This window comes from Hippichthys cyanospilos, chromosome 3, assembly GCF_059441005.1.
Source record: "Hippichthys cyanospilos isolate Australia breed blue-spotted pipefish chromosome 3, RoL_Hcya_1.0, whole genome shotgun sequence".
NCBI lineage: Eukaryota > Metazoa > Chordata > Actinopteri > Syngnathiformes > Syngnathidae > Hippichthys > Hippichthys cyanospilos.
Window position 1 is genome coordinate 16,189,395 of NC_142371.1, and position 17,385 is coordinate 16,206,779.

At 59.9% G+C, this 17,385-nt stretch overlaps 1 protein-coding gene across 7 annotated transcripts in view; it reads left to right on the forward strand.

The window, feature by feature from the left end:
- Positions 1-17,131, forward strand: part of syngap1b (synaptic Ras GTPase activating protein 1b) — a 36,879-nt gene extending 19,748 nt beyond the window's left edge. For 5 of the 7 annotated variants that reach the window (XM_088411435.1, XM_088411436.1, XM_088411434.1 and 2 more), the window contains 17 exons: positions 470-623; positions 702-800; positions 1,538-1,777; positions 2,288-2,626; positions 2,737-2,881; positions 3,615-3,759; positions 4,094-4,330; positions 4,742-4,943; positions 5,021-5,193; positions 5,296-5,500; positions 6,299-6,856; positions 7,653-8,042; positions 8,132-8,272; positions 8,355-8,566; positions 10,782-10,857; positions 11,475-11,536; positions 14,926-17,131. In XM_088411435.1, coding sequence (XP_088267561.1) covers positions 470-623; positions 702-800; positions 1,538-1,777; positions 2,288-2,626; positions 2,737-2,881; positions 3,615-3,759; positions 4,094-4,330; positions 4,742-4,943; positions 5,021-5,193; positions 5,296-5,500; positions 6,299-6,856; positions 7,653-8,042; positions 8,132-8,272; positions 8,355-8,566; positions 10,782-10,857; positions 11,475-11,536; positions 14,926-15,034 — 3,487 coding nt within the window. In that variant the 3' untranslated portion in view covers positions 15,035-17,131. Of the gene's footprint in view, positions 1-469; positions 624-701; positions 801-1,537; positions 1,778-2,287; positions 2,627-2,736; positions 2,882-3,614; positions 3,760-4,093; positions 4,331-4,741; positions 4,944-5,020; positions 5,194-5,295; positions 5,501-6,298; positions 6,857-7,652; positions 8,043-8,131; positions 8,273-8,354; positions 8,567-10,781; positions 10,858-11,474; positions 11,537-13,221; positions 13,417-14,925 lie in introns of those variants that run through there. The other 2 variants (XM_088411438.1, XM_088411437.1) reach the window with 2 other exon arrangements.
- Positions 17,132-17,385: the final 254 nt, after the last annotated feature.

Here is a 17,385-nt window from a genome sequence, read left to right on the forward strand (position 1 = left end):
CTCGTCTGCGTCGGATCCGTCCACCTCGCCTCTTTTGCCAACGGGAAGCGTCTTTCTTCATGTATAGCTACCGTCGGTGCTTTTCGGAAAGCGGGCTTACGCCGCAGAGAAAATCCACATTTCGGACAGAGATGTCCACTTCTCCAAAAACGACCGGGTCGACGCTCGTCCCCTGTCGCCTCCGCGACCGGGACGAATGAAAAGACCGCCCTGACAAAGACGAATTGTCCAAAAAGCGCAGGCGACGCGTGGATAAACACCTCCAAAGTATAAAAGTACGCGCAAATGAGAGACGTAACGCTATCTGGACATTCGACCTGGGGTTAGGGTTAGGGTTGGTTTTCCGGCAACCGGAGTTAGTCGCGGCCGCTTCTACTACTCCCGACTCGGCCCGCCGCGCAATCGGCGCTAAGCGCGGCGCCAAAGGGGCCCTTTGTCGGCTCCCCGACCCACGCGGCTTTGCCGGCAGGACGCGCCTGATGCAGAGCTTCAAAGAGTCGCACTCGCACGAGTCGCTGCTGTCGCCCAGCAGCGCCGCCGAGGCGCTGGACCTCACGCTGGACGAGGACGCCGTCATCAAGCCCGTCCACTCCAGCATCCTGGGCCAGGAGTACTGCTTTGAGGTGAGCCCGCCCGCCCGCCGGCCCCCCCTCACTCCGCCCGTCCCTCGCCGCAATTACCAACCCTGGCCGCGGCCGCAGGTGACCACGTCGTCGGGAACCAAGTGCTTCGCGTGTCGCTCGGCGGCCGAGAGGGACAAATGGATCGAGAACCTGCAGAGAGCCGTCAAGCCCAACAAGGTGAAGGCGGGACCGCCGTCCCCTATCCGCTTGCTCTCTGCGAGGCGATAGTCTGGAGACGCCCGCGTCGTCGTCGTCGTCGTCGGTCAGAACCCGGCGGGAAAGACCCAGGCCTTGCCTGTTAAGATCTTGCCCTCAACTGCCCGTGCTCTCCTCCGGCTGTCGCGCGGGGAAGTCAACGGGACTTTGAAATAATCGCGCGCCGCGGCCGTCAACCTTTGACATGTGACACAGTAGGTTGCCAATATTGATGGCGCCGAGGCAGACTTGAGAAGCCTCGCGACTTTCAATTCCACGCTCGCGCCGTCGGGGAGCGCCCCGACGTCCGCCTCCCTTCAGCTGCAGCGCTCCCTCGGCCGGAACCGCGAGGCGCTTGCAGCTCGCGGGGGAGGGGGAGGTCCGGCGTGCGACCGCTCGGAGCCTCCGCCAGTAGGCGCCGAACAAGGTGGCAAAAGTGCTCCTCCCGTCATTCTCCCGGTGCAAGTCCACTTTCTTTTCCTCATTTCCGTATTGGGGGTCGACTCGGAACCAAAAGGGACCATTTTTTTGCACATACCTGCATTTGAATAGCATGAATTCCAATGCCGAATAAGCACTATCATGTCTTTTACGTGCCTTAAAATGGCCAAAGGCATAGCGTGCGACACAGTACCTCCAAATCCATATAGCCCGGGTTCTCTCGGCGGGGAGTCGCCCCGGGTCCGGCGAGTGACTTGGCGTCCGCGCGCGTCCCGCAGGACAACAGTCGGCGCGTGGATAACGTGCTGAAGCTTTGGATCATCGAGGCGCGGGAGCTGCCCGCCAAGAAGCGCTACTACTGCGAGCTGTGCCTGGACGACATGCTCTACGCGCGCACCACCAGCAAGCCCCGCACCGACACCGTCTTCTGGGGGGAGCACTTTGAGTTCAACAACCTGCCCGCCGTCAGGAACCTGCGCCTGCACCTCTACAAGGAGACGGACAAGAAAAGGCGCAAGGTGAGCGACCCCCGTCGACAACTTTCAAATGTATCTTTCGAGACCCGGGCGCGGATCCGGCCCGACGGGACTCGCCCGCTCGGACCGCCACGTAGCTCTTGAGGGGGCGGCCTTTCCTGTTTCGTTTCGATACGGACGTACCCGAGGCCTCCATCGCGGGGCCGGGGGATCTATAGCGAGACCCCGCTTCGGCCGGAAGCGGCTCGGGTTCAGCCTACCCCGTCAATCCAAAGCGCCCGCGGCTAACGGCAAGGGCGGCGACGCAGGCGGTCCGGCCCGTCGCCCGACCCTAACCCCGGCTGCCGCGAGCAAGCTTTTACTCGGGCGTTCCCTTTCAACAAAAGAAAATTAGAGAGCAAGAGTCCTTGAGCGAGAGTCGCTCCCGATGCCGCGCGTGCCATCGCTAGCTAAACGACTCGTCAGGGTAAAGCGCTTTGAGTACCCGAGCGCCATACCAACGAAAGTCCGTTCGGCACATAAAAGAAAGTGCGTCGCCGCCGTCCCTCCCAGGAAAAGAGCACCTATTTAGGCCTGGTGAGCATCCCCATCTCCAGCATCGCGGGGCGGCAGTTTGTGGAGCAGTGGTACCCCGTCATCCAGCCCAGCGTGCTCACCAAGGGGGCGGGCGTGGTCGCCGGCGGCAAGATCATCAACGCCTCGCTGCGCCTCAAGTCTCGCTTCCAGACCATGAACATCCTGCCCATGGAGCTGTACAAGGAGTTTGCCGAGTACGTGACCAACAACTACCGCACGCTCTGTGCCGTTTTGGAGCCCGTGCTCAGCGTCAAGAGCAAGGAGGAGGTGGCCTGCGCCCTGGTGCACATCCTGCAGAGCACCGGAAAAGCCAAGGTACCCGGCCCGGCGTCTCGGCTTCGGTCCGGGCGGGGCGGACGTCTCGGGCCCCGGTCGACGGTCTTCCGTGGCGCGTCCAAAACGCGCTTCCAATTTGCTGCGTGCAGGACTTCCTGTCGGACATGGCCATGTGCGAGGTGGACCGATTCGTCGACCGGGAGCACCTCATCTTCAGAGAGAACACTCTGGCCACCAAAGCAATAGAAGAGTACCTCAAGCTCATAGGACACAAGTACCTCAAGGATGCTATCGGTTGGTAACTTTGTCGCCGCTTTCGCGTCCTCCTCTTCGCGTCCTCCTCCTCGCGCTCCCGATCCGGGCCCTTCCCGGCGCCTCGGAAAGGTCCCGGCGCCGTCCTCGCCTCGATGCGCGCGCGCCAATCAGCCGGATTGCCGAAGTCGGCTCGGGTCGCGCTGCGGGCGAAACGATAGGATCCGGGTTTCCTCCGTTAAAAAGCGGGACTTTTAACTTGACCGAGTTTGGAAAGGGTGCAAACTTTGAATGGGCGGCGGCCTTTCCTAGCGCCACCGCCGAGGGTTTTGATCGGAATCTCCCGCGGAGCCCGGCTCTATTTTTACACACCTGCGCCCCGGGGGGTCCGTCGCGAATCGAATTTGGGCCGTCATCGCGGCTGGGCGCGGGCGCCGGCTGTTCAACGGGGAGGGGGGAAAGGGGGCGGGGCCGTTGACGCCACCCGACCGGGGCGCCTTCTCGGCTCCGACCGCTAACGTCTTCGCGTGTCGGTCGCGCGGCTTATTAACTCCGGAGTCTGTAGTCGGTTCGCGACCGGATCGGCGAACCCGCGCGGACCCGGGGAGAAGGTGCAACCTCCCCACAGAAGGCCAGGTGGCGTGGGCTGCGAGGCGGAGGGAGGGGCTAACCGCCAAGCCTCCCCGCGAATAAACCGGGCGTGCGTTTTGAAAGCGGGCCGGGGGGGAGGCCTTCCCGTAAACGGGCGGCTTCTCACGGCGAGTGTCTTCCCCAGGGGAGTTCATCCGGGCCTTGTACGAGTCGGAGGAAAACTGCGAGGTGGACCCCATGCGGACGCCTCATTCGGTGCTGGCGGACCACCAGGCCAACCTGAGGATGTGCTGCGAGCTGGCCCTCTGCAAGATCGTCAGTTCCCACTGGTCGGCGGCCGCCGCGAGATTTTGCCCCTTTGCTGCGCGTTTGCCTTTCATTTTTGGAGTCAAATTTAGATTTCTTGTCGCACGCCGAGATCATTCGGGATCATTTTAATATCATCGTTTCTTTTTTAATTTTTTTTGAATTATAGTGAAATGTTTTTTTTCTTATATTAGTTTTGTCTCATTTGGAATCTAGTATTTTATCTTCCGGGCACCCCCGCACCCCAAATATTTTTTTCCTCCTGTTTGTTGTCTGTTGTCTGTTGACCGGCGCCTTTTCGGTCTTTGGATTCCTCCGGGAGTCATTTTAATCCGTTTCGTTGTCGTGCGCCGCCAGCGTGTTCCCGCGCGAGCTGAAGGAGGTGTTCGCGTCGTGGCGAGTGCGCTGCGCCGAGCGCGGGCGCGAGGACATCGCCGAGCGCCTGATCAGCGGCTCGCTCTTCCTGCGCTTCCTGTGCCCCGCCATCATGTCGCCGTCGCTCTTCAACCTGACGCAGGAATATCCCGACGAGCAGACCTCGCGCACCCTCACGCTCATCGCCAAAGTGGTGCAGAACCTGGCCAACTTCTCCAAGTAGGTCCATGTCTCTGCGCCGTCGTTGCGCTCGGGCGCGCGCCGGCCGCCGCCGATATGTGTATACGCATCCCGCCCGCTGCCCAGAAACAGTGCGGGTCGCCCCCGGCGCCGGGGTTAAGGAAATCGACGGTCCCTTTTGCTTTTTTTTGGGCCGGGGGTCCCATTGGTCCCATTCGTTTCTCTTTCCGATTTCCAATTTCTGTCCGTCCGCATCCTTGCGCGCCGACGCGCCGGAGCCCGTCCCGGGGCAGCGGGCGGGGCGCGCCCCAACCGGTCGGTCGGACCAACAGGCGTTCCTGAAACGGGCGCGCCCGGACGGACGGAAGCCCCTTGCGCCTCGCCGCCCGGGCTCCGGTGGTCGGCCTCGCTTTTCTGAACGGGCGGCGTTTCCCGAAAACCGCGCGGCAGGTTCGGGAGCAAGGAGGAGTACATGTGCTTCATGAACGAGTTTGTGGAGATGGAGTGGGGCTCCATGCAGCAGTTCCTCTACGAGATCTCCAACCTGGACAGCGTGACCAACGCCGGCGGCTTCGAGGGCTACATCGACCTGGGCCGCGAGCTGTCCGTGCTCCACAGCCTCCTGTGGGAGGTCGTGGCCCAGCTCGGCAAGGTCGGGCCGCCCGCCGTTTTGTCAAAGGCGGGGGGAAAGGGGCGCCCGTCGGAGGGAAACGGATTTGTCGCCCGCAGGACGCCGTCATCAAGCTGGGCCCTCTGCCCCGCCTCCTGAACGACATCAGCGCGGCGCTGCGCAAGCCGCACCCGCAGAGGCAGCCCGGCCACCGGGCCGAGCGGCTCCCGTCCCGGCCGTCCTTCGGCCGCGGCGTCTCCTCCTCCTCGGACTTCCGCGACCTGCTCAACAGGTCGGCCTCGTTGCTCTCCCTCCTCCGGACGCGCCGGCTGGCTTCCGCCGTTTCAACGCGGCCGACGGTCTTCCGGGGGTTATTTTTTGGTCTCGTCCCCAGCTCCGTGGACATGAACCGCCTGCCTTCGCCTACCTCCGCCGGCGGGATGTTGCCGTCGCGCTCGCAGATGAGCTTTCAGGAGCGCGAGCGCCTCCTCCGCCGAGCCCCGTCCAAAGACCCCTTCTACGCGTCCCGCCCGCCCCTGGCCCGCTCCAGCCCGGCCTACTGCACCAGCAGCTCCGACATCACCGAACCCGACGGCAAGGTGAGCGGCGCGGGGCCCCCGCTCGTCCGCCGATCCCCACGCGAGAGCCCGTTCCCGCGCGCCCTGCGCCGAGCGCCGAGCTCCTTCTTGCCGCGTTGCCGCGTTGCCGTGCCGCGCCGCCGCCGGCGAAAGCCGGTCTTTCCGTCGACGGAAATTAACCCCGGGGGGAAACGGGACCATTTGGTGGCTAAAATACTGCGGCGCCTTTCGCTAGGGGGCGCTTGCGAGCGGGAGGTCGGGAGCTCCGCCCTGTAGGTATCGAAATCGGCCCGCGTCCATTCAAAATTGGAACTATTGGACATGATGAAAGCTTGATGTTTGGGCATGCATTACCCCCACTTTTTGTTGCCGACGGGGCGCAATAGAAATGTTGGCGTCGACGCCCCGAAACCGGCACCTTTGCAAGCCTGTCGATCACTTGGGTGATCGGCCCATTTTGAGCGACACGATATTCCTGTTCCAGTTTCATAAGCGTACAGAATAGTTACTTTATTGTCGCGTTTTTACCATTTTTGTGCATAAGGTGTGGGCGGAGGTTCCCCTCCCCCCAAAATGCATATACGTATGGCACTGGCCGTTTTGAGGGCTGGCAAGCAGCTGTATAGACCCTTTCAAAGTCGGTCGGATGATCACAAGGCCGAAACTAAACGAAAAGTAGACATTTGCAAAGAAAAAACAAAAAGAGCGGCGCATCACGACGCAGCCATGTCGCGAGCGTTTGCGGGGGGGCGGGGCGGGGCGGGGCGGGGCGGGGCGGCTCCGTGTCAGTAAAAGCCGTTCTATATGATGGACCTCCAGGATTCCCGAATGAACAGCGTGTCTAACCTGCAGTCGGTGGACATGCTCAACTCCTCCCAGGCCTCCATCGCCGGCATGGGCAGCTTCGGGGGGCTGAGCTCGGGCTCGGGCCCGGGCGGCCGGCCGCGGGCCGGCGGTCCGTCGGCCGGCTCCGGCGGCTCCAGCGTGTCGGGCGGCCTGCGGCCGAGCCGGCCGGGCGCCGGCGACTCGCTGTCCCAGCTGCAGCAACAGCAGGCCGCCGCCATGCGCTACCCGCTTTCCTTCCAGAACCCCCTGTTTCACCTGGCGGCCGCGGACGGGCCGCAGCCGCCGCCGCCGCATCTGCAGCGCAACCGCGCTCAGCCCCCCGCCCCGCTGCTCCTGACCCCCGAGCCCTCGCACCCCAGCTACGTGCCGCAGTTCGCCCGCGGCGCCTTCTCCCGCAGCGAGGACCTGTCCACCCTCAGGACCCGCGACGGCGCCCACCTGGGCCAGCCCGGCATCGTCCACTCGCACAGCTACAGCGACGACTACGCCCGGGCCGACCTGGCCCGCCGCCAGATGTCCGTGCACATGCAGGTGCGCGCGCCGGGAGCGCCGCCGTTCGTCCCCGGTTCAAAAAGCGCTCTCTCCATGGGAAGATGGCGGGCAAATGGCGAATCGTCCCCTCGTGTCGTCGCGTTTCTCCGCCCCTGCGTACTAAACGGCAATACCGCGTCGGCGCCGTACGCGGCCTCAAGCGTCAACGCGTTCGAATCCCGACCCTCAAAGGAATTGACCCTGTGCGTTTGGGGACACGATACCAGTGGTTCTCAACCTTTCCGTCACGTACCCGCCGCCCCGGTTGTCGGCTTCGAAAACCCTTCAAACATGCCATCGATCTCCGACTTTGTCAACTTTAGAGCCTTTCGAGCTTCGTTCGTATCGGTCCGCAGAAATATAATCGACCCGGGGTGTCCTCTTTTGGATCACGGAAGAAATCTGCCTTCAAAGAGAAATCACTTCATGGTGAATTCTTTTTTTCCCCAAAAAAGGAATCAATATAAAGTGTCGGACTGGGTCTCAAAAAAAAAAATAGCAATATTTGTCCCCCCCAAAAACAGCGTCAGACCTGTTGGTTCGAAATAAATCTCGGTCTTTTGGCACGGTAGTAGAGATGCGTTGACAAAAAGGTGACGAGAGGCGGCGCGTGCCCGGTTGTCCCCAAGCCCCAGCGTGGGGAAAGTGAATACGCGACCGAACGCAACGTTTGTTAATGGTTTTTCCAAAGGATTTTCGCACGTTTGTTTGTTTGCTTGGGTTAAAATCTCTAAGTTGGTGAATGACCTCTGACATTTTTTGGGAGACAAATCACGGGAAAAATGTCCCGCGCCAGGAGCAGCAGATGATGGGCCCGACCTCCCAGACGGGCACCTCCCACTCGTCCTTGGCCGCCACGCCCCCGTCCACCGTCCAGCCGCGAGCTCCGCCCCCCGCCGCCCAGCGCGTCAAGTCCCAGGCGTCCCACCAGCTGTCGGCGGGCGGCGCCCCCGCCAACTCCCGGCCGCAGAGCGGGAACCTCCTGCCGTCGCCCGAGACGGCCTACGGGGCCGGGCGCCAGCTGTCCGTCAAGGACGACGCCGCGCCGGGGCCGCCGCGCCAGCAGGGCTCGGGAAGCCCGCAGGGGACGGGCGGCCCCGCCGCGCGGGAGTCGCCCCAGCAGCAGCCGGCGCCGCAGCAGCCGGCGCCCCAGCAGCACCTCCTCAAGCCCGCCGCGGGCAAACAGGCGAGCGGGCCGGCGCCGGGCGGGTTCCCCCCGCCGCCCCTCCGCCGCTTGACGCGCTCTCTCCCCCCCCCCCCCCACCCGGCCGCCAGGCGCCGGCCAACGAGCGGACGGTGGCGTGGGTGTCCAACATGCCGCACCTGTCGGCCGACATCGAGAGCTCGCGCATCGACCGCGAGGACTTCAAGCTCAAGGAGTACTCCAAGAGCATGGACGAGTCGCGCATGGACCGGGTGCGTAGACGGCCGGCTCGCTCCGGGGGGGGGGGGGGGGGTTGGTCCCGCCCGCTGAGCGCGCCTCGCGCCGCCCCGGCAGGTGCGCGAGTACGAGGAGGAGATCAACTGCCTGAAGGAGCGCCTGGTCATGTCGCACAAGAAGCTGGAGGAGTACGAGCGCCGCCTGCTGACGCAGGAGCAGCAGACCAACAAAATCCTGCTGCAGTACCAAAACCGGCTGGAGGACAGCGAGCGCCGTCTGCGCCAGCAGCAGCTGGAGAAGGACTCGCAAATCAAAGGCATCATCCACAGGTAAACCCGCGGGGGCCCGGCCCGGCCCGGCCCGGCCCCGCCCCCTCCCGCTCTGGCTTTTGCCGCCCAGCCTCTTCTTTCCCTCTTGAATCCCGCGGCGCTTGACCCGGTCTCGTCGCGTCCGGCCGTCGGAATGCGCGGTCCGCCCCGCCCCCCGTCCGCCGCGCTCGGTCCGTCGTGTTTTCGGGCCGCGCCAAATCGTCGCCCCGCGCAGTTTTCATTTTTGTGCTTTTTTTCGATAGCTTTTAAGTTGATTTTCTTCATTCAATGTTTTGTCTGGTCAAGATTGACAGAATTTTTTTTTGGGGACTACCGGCGCTGATCCTCTTATACGGGTATATATTTTGGGAGGGATAGTGTTGATATTATATGACTGTTTTTTTTTATTCTGTGAAAAAAAAAATGGTGTTGTCCTATTTGTTTGCCAGTGTCCCGATTGGGGTACGCCATTTGAATGGCGAGCTGCAATTTTCCGCGATCGGCGCGAGAGAAGTGGAAGGGTCTTGCTGCGGCGGGCTGGTTTTGCGCTCCGTTTGGGCCGTAATTCGCCCTGTGTTCCGCGGGGGTCGCGCGGAAGCAGTTGGACGGCAAAATAGCAGGAAAACGCACAAGCGCGGGAGTATTCAATGGGAGGCCGTGTTTTGTTGTATATTAGCCATAAAACGTCTCTCTTTTTCTTTCTTTTTTCTTTCAAGTAGGCCCGTGGAAAAATGAATACCGCCGATCATTTTTAGTGTCGCGTGCGGCGTGGGCGTCGTTGACCCGCCCCTAGCGACAGCCCCTAGCGACAGCCCCTCGCGACAGCCCCCCGCGACAGCCCCCCGCGACAGCCCCCCGCGACAGCCCCCCGCGACAGCCCCGCCGCCAGCCGGGGGGCAAGGGAAAAAGTCCTAAAGCGCATCTGGGGAACATAAGGGAGCGCGCTAACGGCTTGCACGGTGTGGCGGCGTTAGGCGGGAAGCGCGCGGTGCAAACGTGCCCGGTTTTGGCGGGCGGGCGGGCGCCGTTTCCATGTCCGGTGCATCCGCTTGTCTTTCTTTTTGTTCTGTGTAGCCAAAGACATTGTGACCTGACAACTTTTTTTTCTCCTTCCTCATGTCAGAAAGGTCACTCATCCGCATCTCTGTCCTTTTGGACGTCTTTTCTGTGTGTGCGCGCGCGCGCGCGCGTGTGTCCGCCTGGCTCTTTTGTACAAAGCCAAAGTCTCAACGCTGTACGCGGCCTTCCTCCAATAAAGCATCCAAACGCTCATGTTTCAAAGTCCACCTGTGGATTTTTTGCTTTCTTTTCTTTGTGTGTCCTCATTACGACGCGCGCGCGGGAAGGCGGCGCTCTGCGGCGGCCCTCGAGCGCAAATCACGCGGACCCAAAAGGAAGCGGACGAAAGAAGCTCACCGCAAACAAAAAGAAAAAGAGCTCGGGAGCACGCCAGAAAAAAGAAGCACTTTTTTGCCACTCTTTCTTGCGCGCTTTTGTTTGCGACGGCTGTTTTTGTTTGCCTACCGTTGGGTTGGTGCGATTTGCGCTCGAGGGCCGAGGAACTGGGCGGGCGGGGCGGCCTTTTGACGCCGCTCGTCGGGATAGGCTTTCGCCGAGGGAGGGGCGCCGACCCGCCGCCCGCCCTTCCGATCCTCCTCCGGGATTATCTTCGGGCCCGGGGAAAGAAAAAGCTCAGCCGTCAGCTTTGCGGGATCTTTAATAGAGATGAAGGAAGTGTGTGGTTTTTTTTTTTTTAAACCGCGCGAGAAGCGGTTTATATGGCGACCCGCCGGTCGGCCCTCTGAAAAGCGTGGCCCTCGCCTGGCGCCCTCAAATCTGCTCATCTGTGGGGTCATAGCGTCGCCCCTCCGCGCGGAGGATAAGAGATGGGATGGGTTTTTCCGGATGACGTCAACAAAATGGCCCCCAAAAAAAGGAGGGAATAGGGAGGGCCCCGAAAGCCCAAATGACGTGTGAAAGTGCGGGTGAGTATGCGAGAGACGAGCGGGCGGCCGCAGACGCCGGCCGAGCGGCCGCAGACGCCGGCCGAGCGGCCGCAGACGCCGGCCGAGCGGCCCCAGACGCCCGCGTCGGCCATCGGGCTCCGCTGGATCGGAGGCGGCCGGGCAGTTTGTTTGTTTTTTTTCAGCGGACTGGCGCAATGTCAGCATGTCGCTCTCGGACCCTAACGCTGCCTCTCCTTCTGTTGTCCGTCCGTCCCGATGGTCCCGCCAAGACTCATGGCCGTGGAGGACGAGATTCGAGGAGGACACGCCATCGAGCCGAAAAGCGGCAGGATTTTCCCAGATCAGGTCTGTGGCCCTCCCCCCCCTTTCCTTTTTTGCTTGGCCTTTTTCTCGCTTTCTCCGTCCTCTCCCGCTTCTTCGACTTTTTTGCTCTTCTCTTTCTGCTTCCTTTTCTTTCTTCTTCTCCTTTTCTTTTCCGCTCCTCTCTTGCTCCTTCCTTGCGCTTGACTCGATGGCCTCCGCGCGGCGTGAAGTTGCCAGGAAGTTGCAAGGTGCATGTTCAAGCCTCGGGGGGGGGGTTCCTCAACTGGAGATGTTTGAAGACGGTTGCTAAAACATGCAAAGACTTAGATTCATGTAGGCGCAAAACGAACCGAAAAAACGGCGCCTTCAATCGTCTCCGCCATAAAACGAACCAAAAAAACGGCGCCTTCGATCATCTTTTTGGTGGAATCTCCCCACCGCGTTTTTCCGTCCAACCAAATGGCTGCCGGACATGGCAGCATAGCGAAGCGGGACACTTTGAAGCGCTCGAGTTAGAGCCGAAAGGGCCTCCGCTTCGGATGCGGACAGAAAGTCAAAGTCGGGTTGCGTTCGGGGTTCCGTTCCGGTTCCGGCGTTGGCGTGCGCTTGGCGCTCTTGTGAGGCTCCTCCCGTTGACCACATGCGCCGATTTGTCTTAGGGGAGGCGTCAGTCCATCCTAGCGCAGCCTCGTCTGGCCCCCGCCCCGCCCCGAGTGTCCAGGTAACGAGCCCGGCCGACGTGCCCCTCTCCTTGTGTCCGTCTCTCTCTCTCTCTCTCTCTCTCGCTCGCCCCTTCTCCGTCATTTGCCGCCATTCTGTCAGTGTGCGCGCGCGCGCGCGCGTCGGTCACCCGCTCACATCCCGCAAGGCGGCCGCCGTTGTCATCCGCGGACCTTGAGGGGGATTTTACATGTGCTCGCTTTGACCCAATTTGACAAAGCGCTCAATGTCCTGAAAAATGAAGAAAGTATTTGCTCGCTTATGGCAAATGTGCGGGGGTCCGCGCTATTATGTGGGGGTCCGCACATTAGCGCAAGTGCCTTGTGTTTGTAAATGCGATCGATTGAGTGGTACGTTCCATAAGTTGCCACAAGGAGATGCATCGATACAGTTATGATTGCTTCGCGCAAAGTTCCCTTTGGTTTTTTTTGGACGCCATCACAAACATGAAACAAACAGCGTCAGGGAAAGCAAATGTAGCCGCACGTCGCTTACGTGACGTTAATTCGACGTACAAACGCAAACGTCCAAATAAACGAGGGGAAAAGAGATGCGGTATGTATTTTGCGTACGCGGAGCGTGTGTCGCCGGCAAGGCAATGATGGGGAAGTCTCCATTCCCGCTCCAAAGCCGCCTCGTTCCGTGTGTGCGCGCGCGTTGTCTTTTTTGTACTTTTAGTTGTATAAAAACTATTTTGTGCAAAGAGCGCCACCCCTCCCACGACCCCCCCCCCCCGTCCCACCCGCCGCGGCTCACGCCATTCCACGCGCGCACTGGAATTGTGCGCCGCGCCCGACACGCGTGCATGGCGTCACTCGCGCTATTTGTTGCGCTGAGCCAAAGCTTTGGTTTGGTTCTGATTGAGAAGAGAAAGTCTTTTTGCCTGGATTCTCCCGCTGAAGGCAACGGGGCGCCATCCCATTTCCTGTCACGCTTGCACCCCCGCGCCGTGAAGCGGGGCCATCCTCAAGTCGCCTTCCGCCGCAAATGCGCGCGCAAACAAAACAAACGCAAAACATCGGAGGCCTTTCCATCGGCCAACAAGTCTCCGTACGCTTTTCAGCGATTGCGAAGTTCCGAAAGTAAAACTCGCAAAGCGCAGGCCTCTGGTCCCTTTCCCCCAAACGGATTGCCGCCAAATGTTTGGTGACTAAATAAACGAGCCGCGCGGACAGATGCCGTTGTGGAATTTGTAGGGTTTAGCCAAGACGGATCCAAGGCGCGCAAATTGGGGAAGAGCGTTTCTAAAGCGCTTTTCTGTCGGGCTCATCCAGCGGTTGTCGCGCAGGTCAAAGTCGAAGGCTCTTCCAACCCCGCCGTGTGTCTCCCGCTTCTTTTCCATTGCAAAACCGCCGCCCCGCCCCGCCTCGCCTCGCCTCACCTCACCTCACCTCAACCCACCCGCTTTGCTCGGAAAGGGCCAGAGATCGGCGAGGGGGCGGGCCGCGTCTAGCTCCGCCCCCGCCCTCGCCGACACCAACGCGGCGGTTCACGGGGCGCCGAAAAAACAAAAGCTTTTGCAAAATGAATGGCGCTGTGCCGTCCTGTTTCCCATCCATCAGCATTTGTGAGTCCCTCTCGCCGTCTCCGCCCCGCCTCGCCCCGCCTCCCCCTCGTGGCTCATTGAACGGCTTCTTCTTCTCCCTGTATACGTCCACCCCGCCCGGCCCCGCCTCCCCCCTTTAGGAGAACCAGCTTTCCTCCTTGGGTTCAGCAGACCCCGGTGTGAAAAGGAGGAGGAGGAGGAAGCGGCCCTCTGCGCCTCCTCGCCGTCTTCTTCTCCCGGCCTCCCTAACCCCCCCCCCGCGAGAGCTCCGTGGCGACCCGACCGCCCCGGGTGCCGGTGGGTGGGGGGGGGCGAGTGGCCCCGGGCGGGCTTGAACGCTGCACTGAGAAAGACAGAGAAAGACAGAGAAAGAGAGAGAGAGAGAGAGAGAGAGAGAGAGAGAGAGAGAGAGAGAGAGAGAGATGCTCTGAAAGTAATTTTCCTACACACACGCACACAACAAAGGGCTTTGTTCAACTTTGCGCTCTTGTCGGACAAGAAGGCGACACGCGCACACACTCGGGAAAGTGCCTGCCCCCCCCCCCCCCCCCACCCCCCTTCTCTTTTCTCTTCTCAAGATCAGAACCCAAACCGGTGCTAAACGACAAATGGTGCGATCGGCGCCCGTGCGCTTGCGTAAGCGGCCCGCCGGCCCCCGTGCGCTTTTCCTGTCATATCCATGCGTCTTTGTGCTTCCTCCTCGTCTCGCTTTATTTGTCTGCGCCTGATTGTGGCCCGAGCCGCGAGGGGGCGCTAAGCAGGACTCGATTGCGCACCCGCGCGACGCGGCCTCACTCGGAAATCAACAAGTTCCAAAATAAATGAAAAGCTGCCACCAGAGGGGGGCAAAGCGCTGCTTTTATATTAGACGGCGCCACAAGTTGTAAGATGTCACATGTTGTAAGACCCAACCTAGCAGAATTTGAGCCCAAAACGAAGGCGCGAAAGCGCTTCTTCTGTTCAGGGAATTACGGTAGTCGCCTCAACTTGCTCCGACCTAGTTCCGATCGGAGACTCGGGCCAGCCAGTCTAAACGAAGCTCCTCGGCTCGGCTCGGCTCGGCTCGGCTCGGCTCGGACCGACCTCGTTCCTCGCCGGCAGGGCGGCGACAAAGCGCTACTTTCGTGCTGCGCTCTGACTAAAGCAAAGCGCTGCGCCGTAGCCTGATTGAAGCAAGCTCCTCCTCTTTTATGTTAGCGAGTCTTACGCTCCACTAAATCAAGGCGTTTCCCCCCGCGACATACAATCGCTCATTACCACAAGATGGCGCCCGAATGATCGAGAAGAAAAACCGTCTCCAAAATACATAGGGAAACTCCGTCTAGGATTTTGATTGGGGGGGGTCTACATTCTCGTTTTTGAATGGGTCCACTTGTTGAGAAAATTCCCAGGCTTTTTGATCACCAACTCCATCAGGAATCAATGAAAAAGGGTGCGGAGTGTGCTTTATGTTTGTTTTTTCTGTCTCGTTCCTAAACGTGTCGCCTGTCGGTCTTGTCGTTGCTGAGTGCCAAACGGGGCGGGCCCGGCCCGGTGTCGGGGGCGATCGGCGCCGCCCCGGGTTTCGGAATCGCACAAAAGCCGCCGCCCGCCCGGACAACGTCGGTCCAAAGTAGTCAAGCGTGAAAGGAAAGGCCCCTCCGCCGCCGCCGCCGCCGCCAACGTTTGGAGCCCCCGGGCCAATGCGAATTCCAAACGGCGGCCGCCGTTCACATGAAGCGGTTCGCTCGAAAAAGCCCGCGGGCGCCAAGACGGCCCGAAGCGTAGCGCGGCACGGAGGGGCGTAAGGGTGGAGATCTTTTGGAAAATGACACCGTGCCCGCCCCCCTCCTGTGTTTCTTCAGCCACTCGCAAAGCTTCATGGAGGACAGTGCGCAAGCTAAGTGGCTGATGCGCCAACAGCGCCACGCGGCGGGCTGGCACGGCCAAATGTCGCGCGACGCCGTGGGTTGACAAAGGGAGAAGGCGGGCCGGCGGTCCCGCTCCGCGCGCTGTAAGGACGGTCCGGAACCCTAACCCGAGCGAGGAGGCGCCGCCCGGTCCGGTCCCGGCCTTCTTTTGCCCTCTTTTTCTTTTCCTTGGGGGCGGGAGGCCGGGGACCTTCGCGCATGACTATGCAGGAATGCGCGAGAGGCGCATGGCGGGTATTGTATTTTTTCTCCCAACCCTCCTGTTACGTCGGCCGCGTCCGCTCGCGATCGACGAGTCCGTCGGCGAAATCGGTTCCCCGAATGGCCGCCCGGAAGCGAAGCGCCCGTTGGGTCGGGGACGCTGGAGACGTTTGGGTAGACGCGCCGGCCCCATTTTGTGTCCGACGCTCAAATTGCTTTCAAGGGCTTTTTTTTTCTCTCGGCAAAACGGCCGCCCGACTCCCTGTCGAGTGGGTCGACAGGGATGCGGCTTTTCCTTTCGACGCGTCCGGAGCCGGCCCGGGACGGGATTTGCACGCTTCCGAGCAAAACGGCGGCGTCCCCGTTGGGAGCGTTTTGTCCGGCCCCGTTGTGGCGTCGCCGCGCCTCCGTCCGTCGGCGGGCTCCTTCTTTCGTTGCCATCCGGACGCGAAGAACGCAGGCGAGAGTCGCCGGTTGAACTCGGCCGCGAAAAGGCCTTTTGCCTCCGGTCGTCCCGGCGGGAACCTAACAGGAGGGTTCCCACTGATTTCCTTTCAAAGCATTTATTATGATTCTTCTGGCTCTCTCTCTCTCTCTCTCGCTCTCTCTCTCTGTCTCTCACTTGTAGTCTTTTTCAATTATGATCCACAGGGGACGGGTGGCCATTTTGGCGACCTTTCCCGCCCTTTTCTCCACCCTTTTCTATTCCTATTTATCGGGAGGGATGATAGAAGGAAGGACCGCCCCTTATCGGAATTGTCGATTCCCTTTTCTTACCGAGACAATCCTGCCCGTACGGAGGCACCGTTTTGTGCGCCCGCCCCTGAAGAAAAAAACGAAAATTGCACACGTCGCCATGGAGCTCTCTGTTTACAAACAAGAGGATCGCCATTTTGTACTGGGCGCCGATGCACTTTGGACGTTTTCCCGCCGGGGCTGGGGACCGAAGCCCGGAGCCCGGAGCCCGGAGCCCGGAGCCCGGAGCCCGGAGCCCGATCCCCGGACGGCTCGGCGCCAGATATTCCCGAGCCCCAACCGATGTGCGCGCGGATAGATACGGTACATATATGCTGTGTGTATGTTTGTTTGTAATAAGGCGCAGAGTTATTTTTCCGCCCGTCTCTCGAATGTTTTTCTTGTCTTTCTACCATTTGAGAGGGTGAAAGCGCTCCTTTTTTTCCGGCCTTTTTCGGGGGGACGATTGTAAATACGAGCGGGCCGGGCGGGCGCTTCCATCGGCCGGCCCCATAATCAACCGTGGCTTCCACTTGATCGGTTGCGGGTTGTCGCCCAGAGATCTATATTTATTCCGACAACCGCCCTGGACCACCTTTCCTCATCCTTTGGAAGCTAACCCTTTTTCTTTTTCATTCTCGGCCGACGTTGCTTTTTTTCCGAATGCTAACTAAGTGTGCCTCCCCCATATCTTATCCTCCCGCCCATTTCCTCCCTTTCGACAAGCCATATATATATATATATATATATATATATATATATATATATATATATATATATATATATATATATATACTATACACCCCGCCCCACCCCGAATCCGAATACCCCCGGTGACCCCCATATGCCTCCACTCCGGTTTCCTTTTTTGGGGGGGGGGGGGGGACAGAACGGCTATTTTTCGGTGTATATTATTGGAAGAGTGCTGTGGAAGAGTGACGTACATGAATGTGGGTGTTCTGATGATTTCCTTATTGCTGTCATAACAATAATAACAATAATATGGATGATAATCTTTGGGTTTTGCGGACCGACGGGATGGGCGCGCGTGCCGCCACGACGTCGCCATCCTTCCGACTTGGCTTTATTTATTTCGCTTTTCTTCTTTTCTTTTCAATACGCCAGAAATGTATATTTTTCGGCGAGTAAGTCTGGAGCTAGAAATCAAACAAATTAACGAATAAATGATTACATTCTTAACCTAGTGTGCTTCGCTGTGCTCTTTCTTTGTTGATATTTTGATTTTGTCTGGAAAACAGATCCCATTGAAGCGATTTTTCATTCAGTTGCAACAGTTTTCGCATTGTATTTGGAATGGAGCAAGGCAACCGCTTCCAGCAGGGTTCCCCGAGCCACCTTTTTTATGGCCACGGACTGGTCAATCACTCAATCAATCAATCAATCAAATTTTATTTTATAGCCCTAAATCACCGAAGTCTCAAAGGGCTTCACAGATGA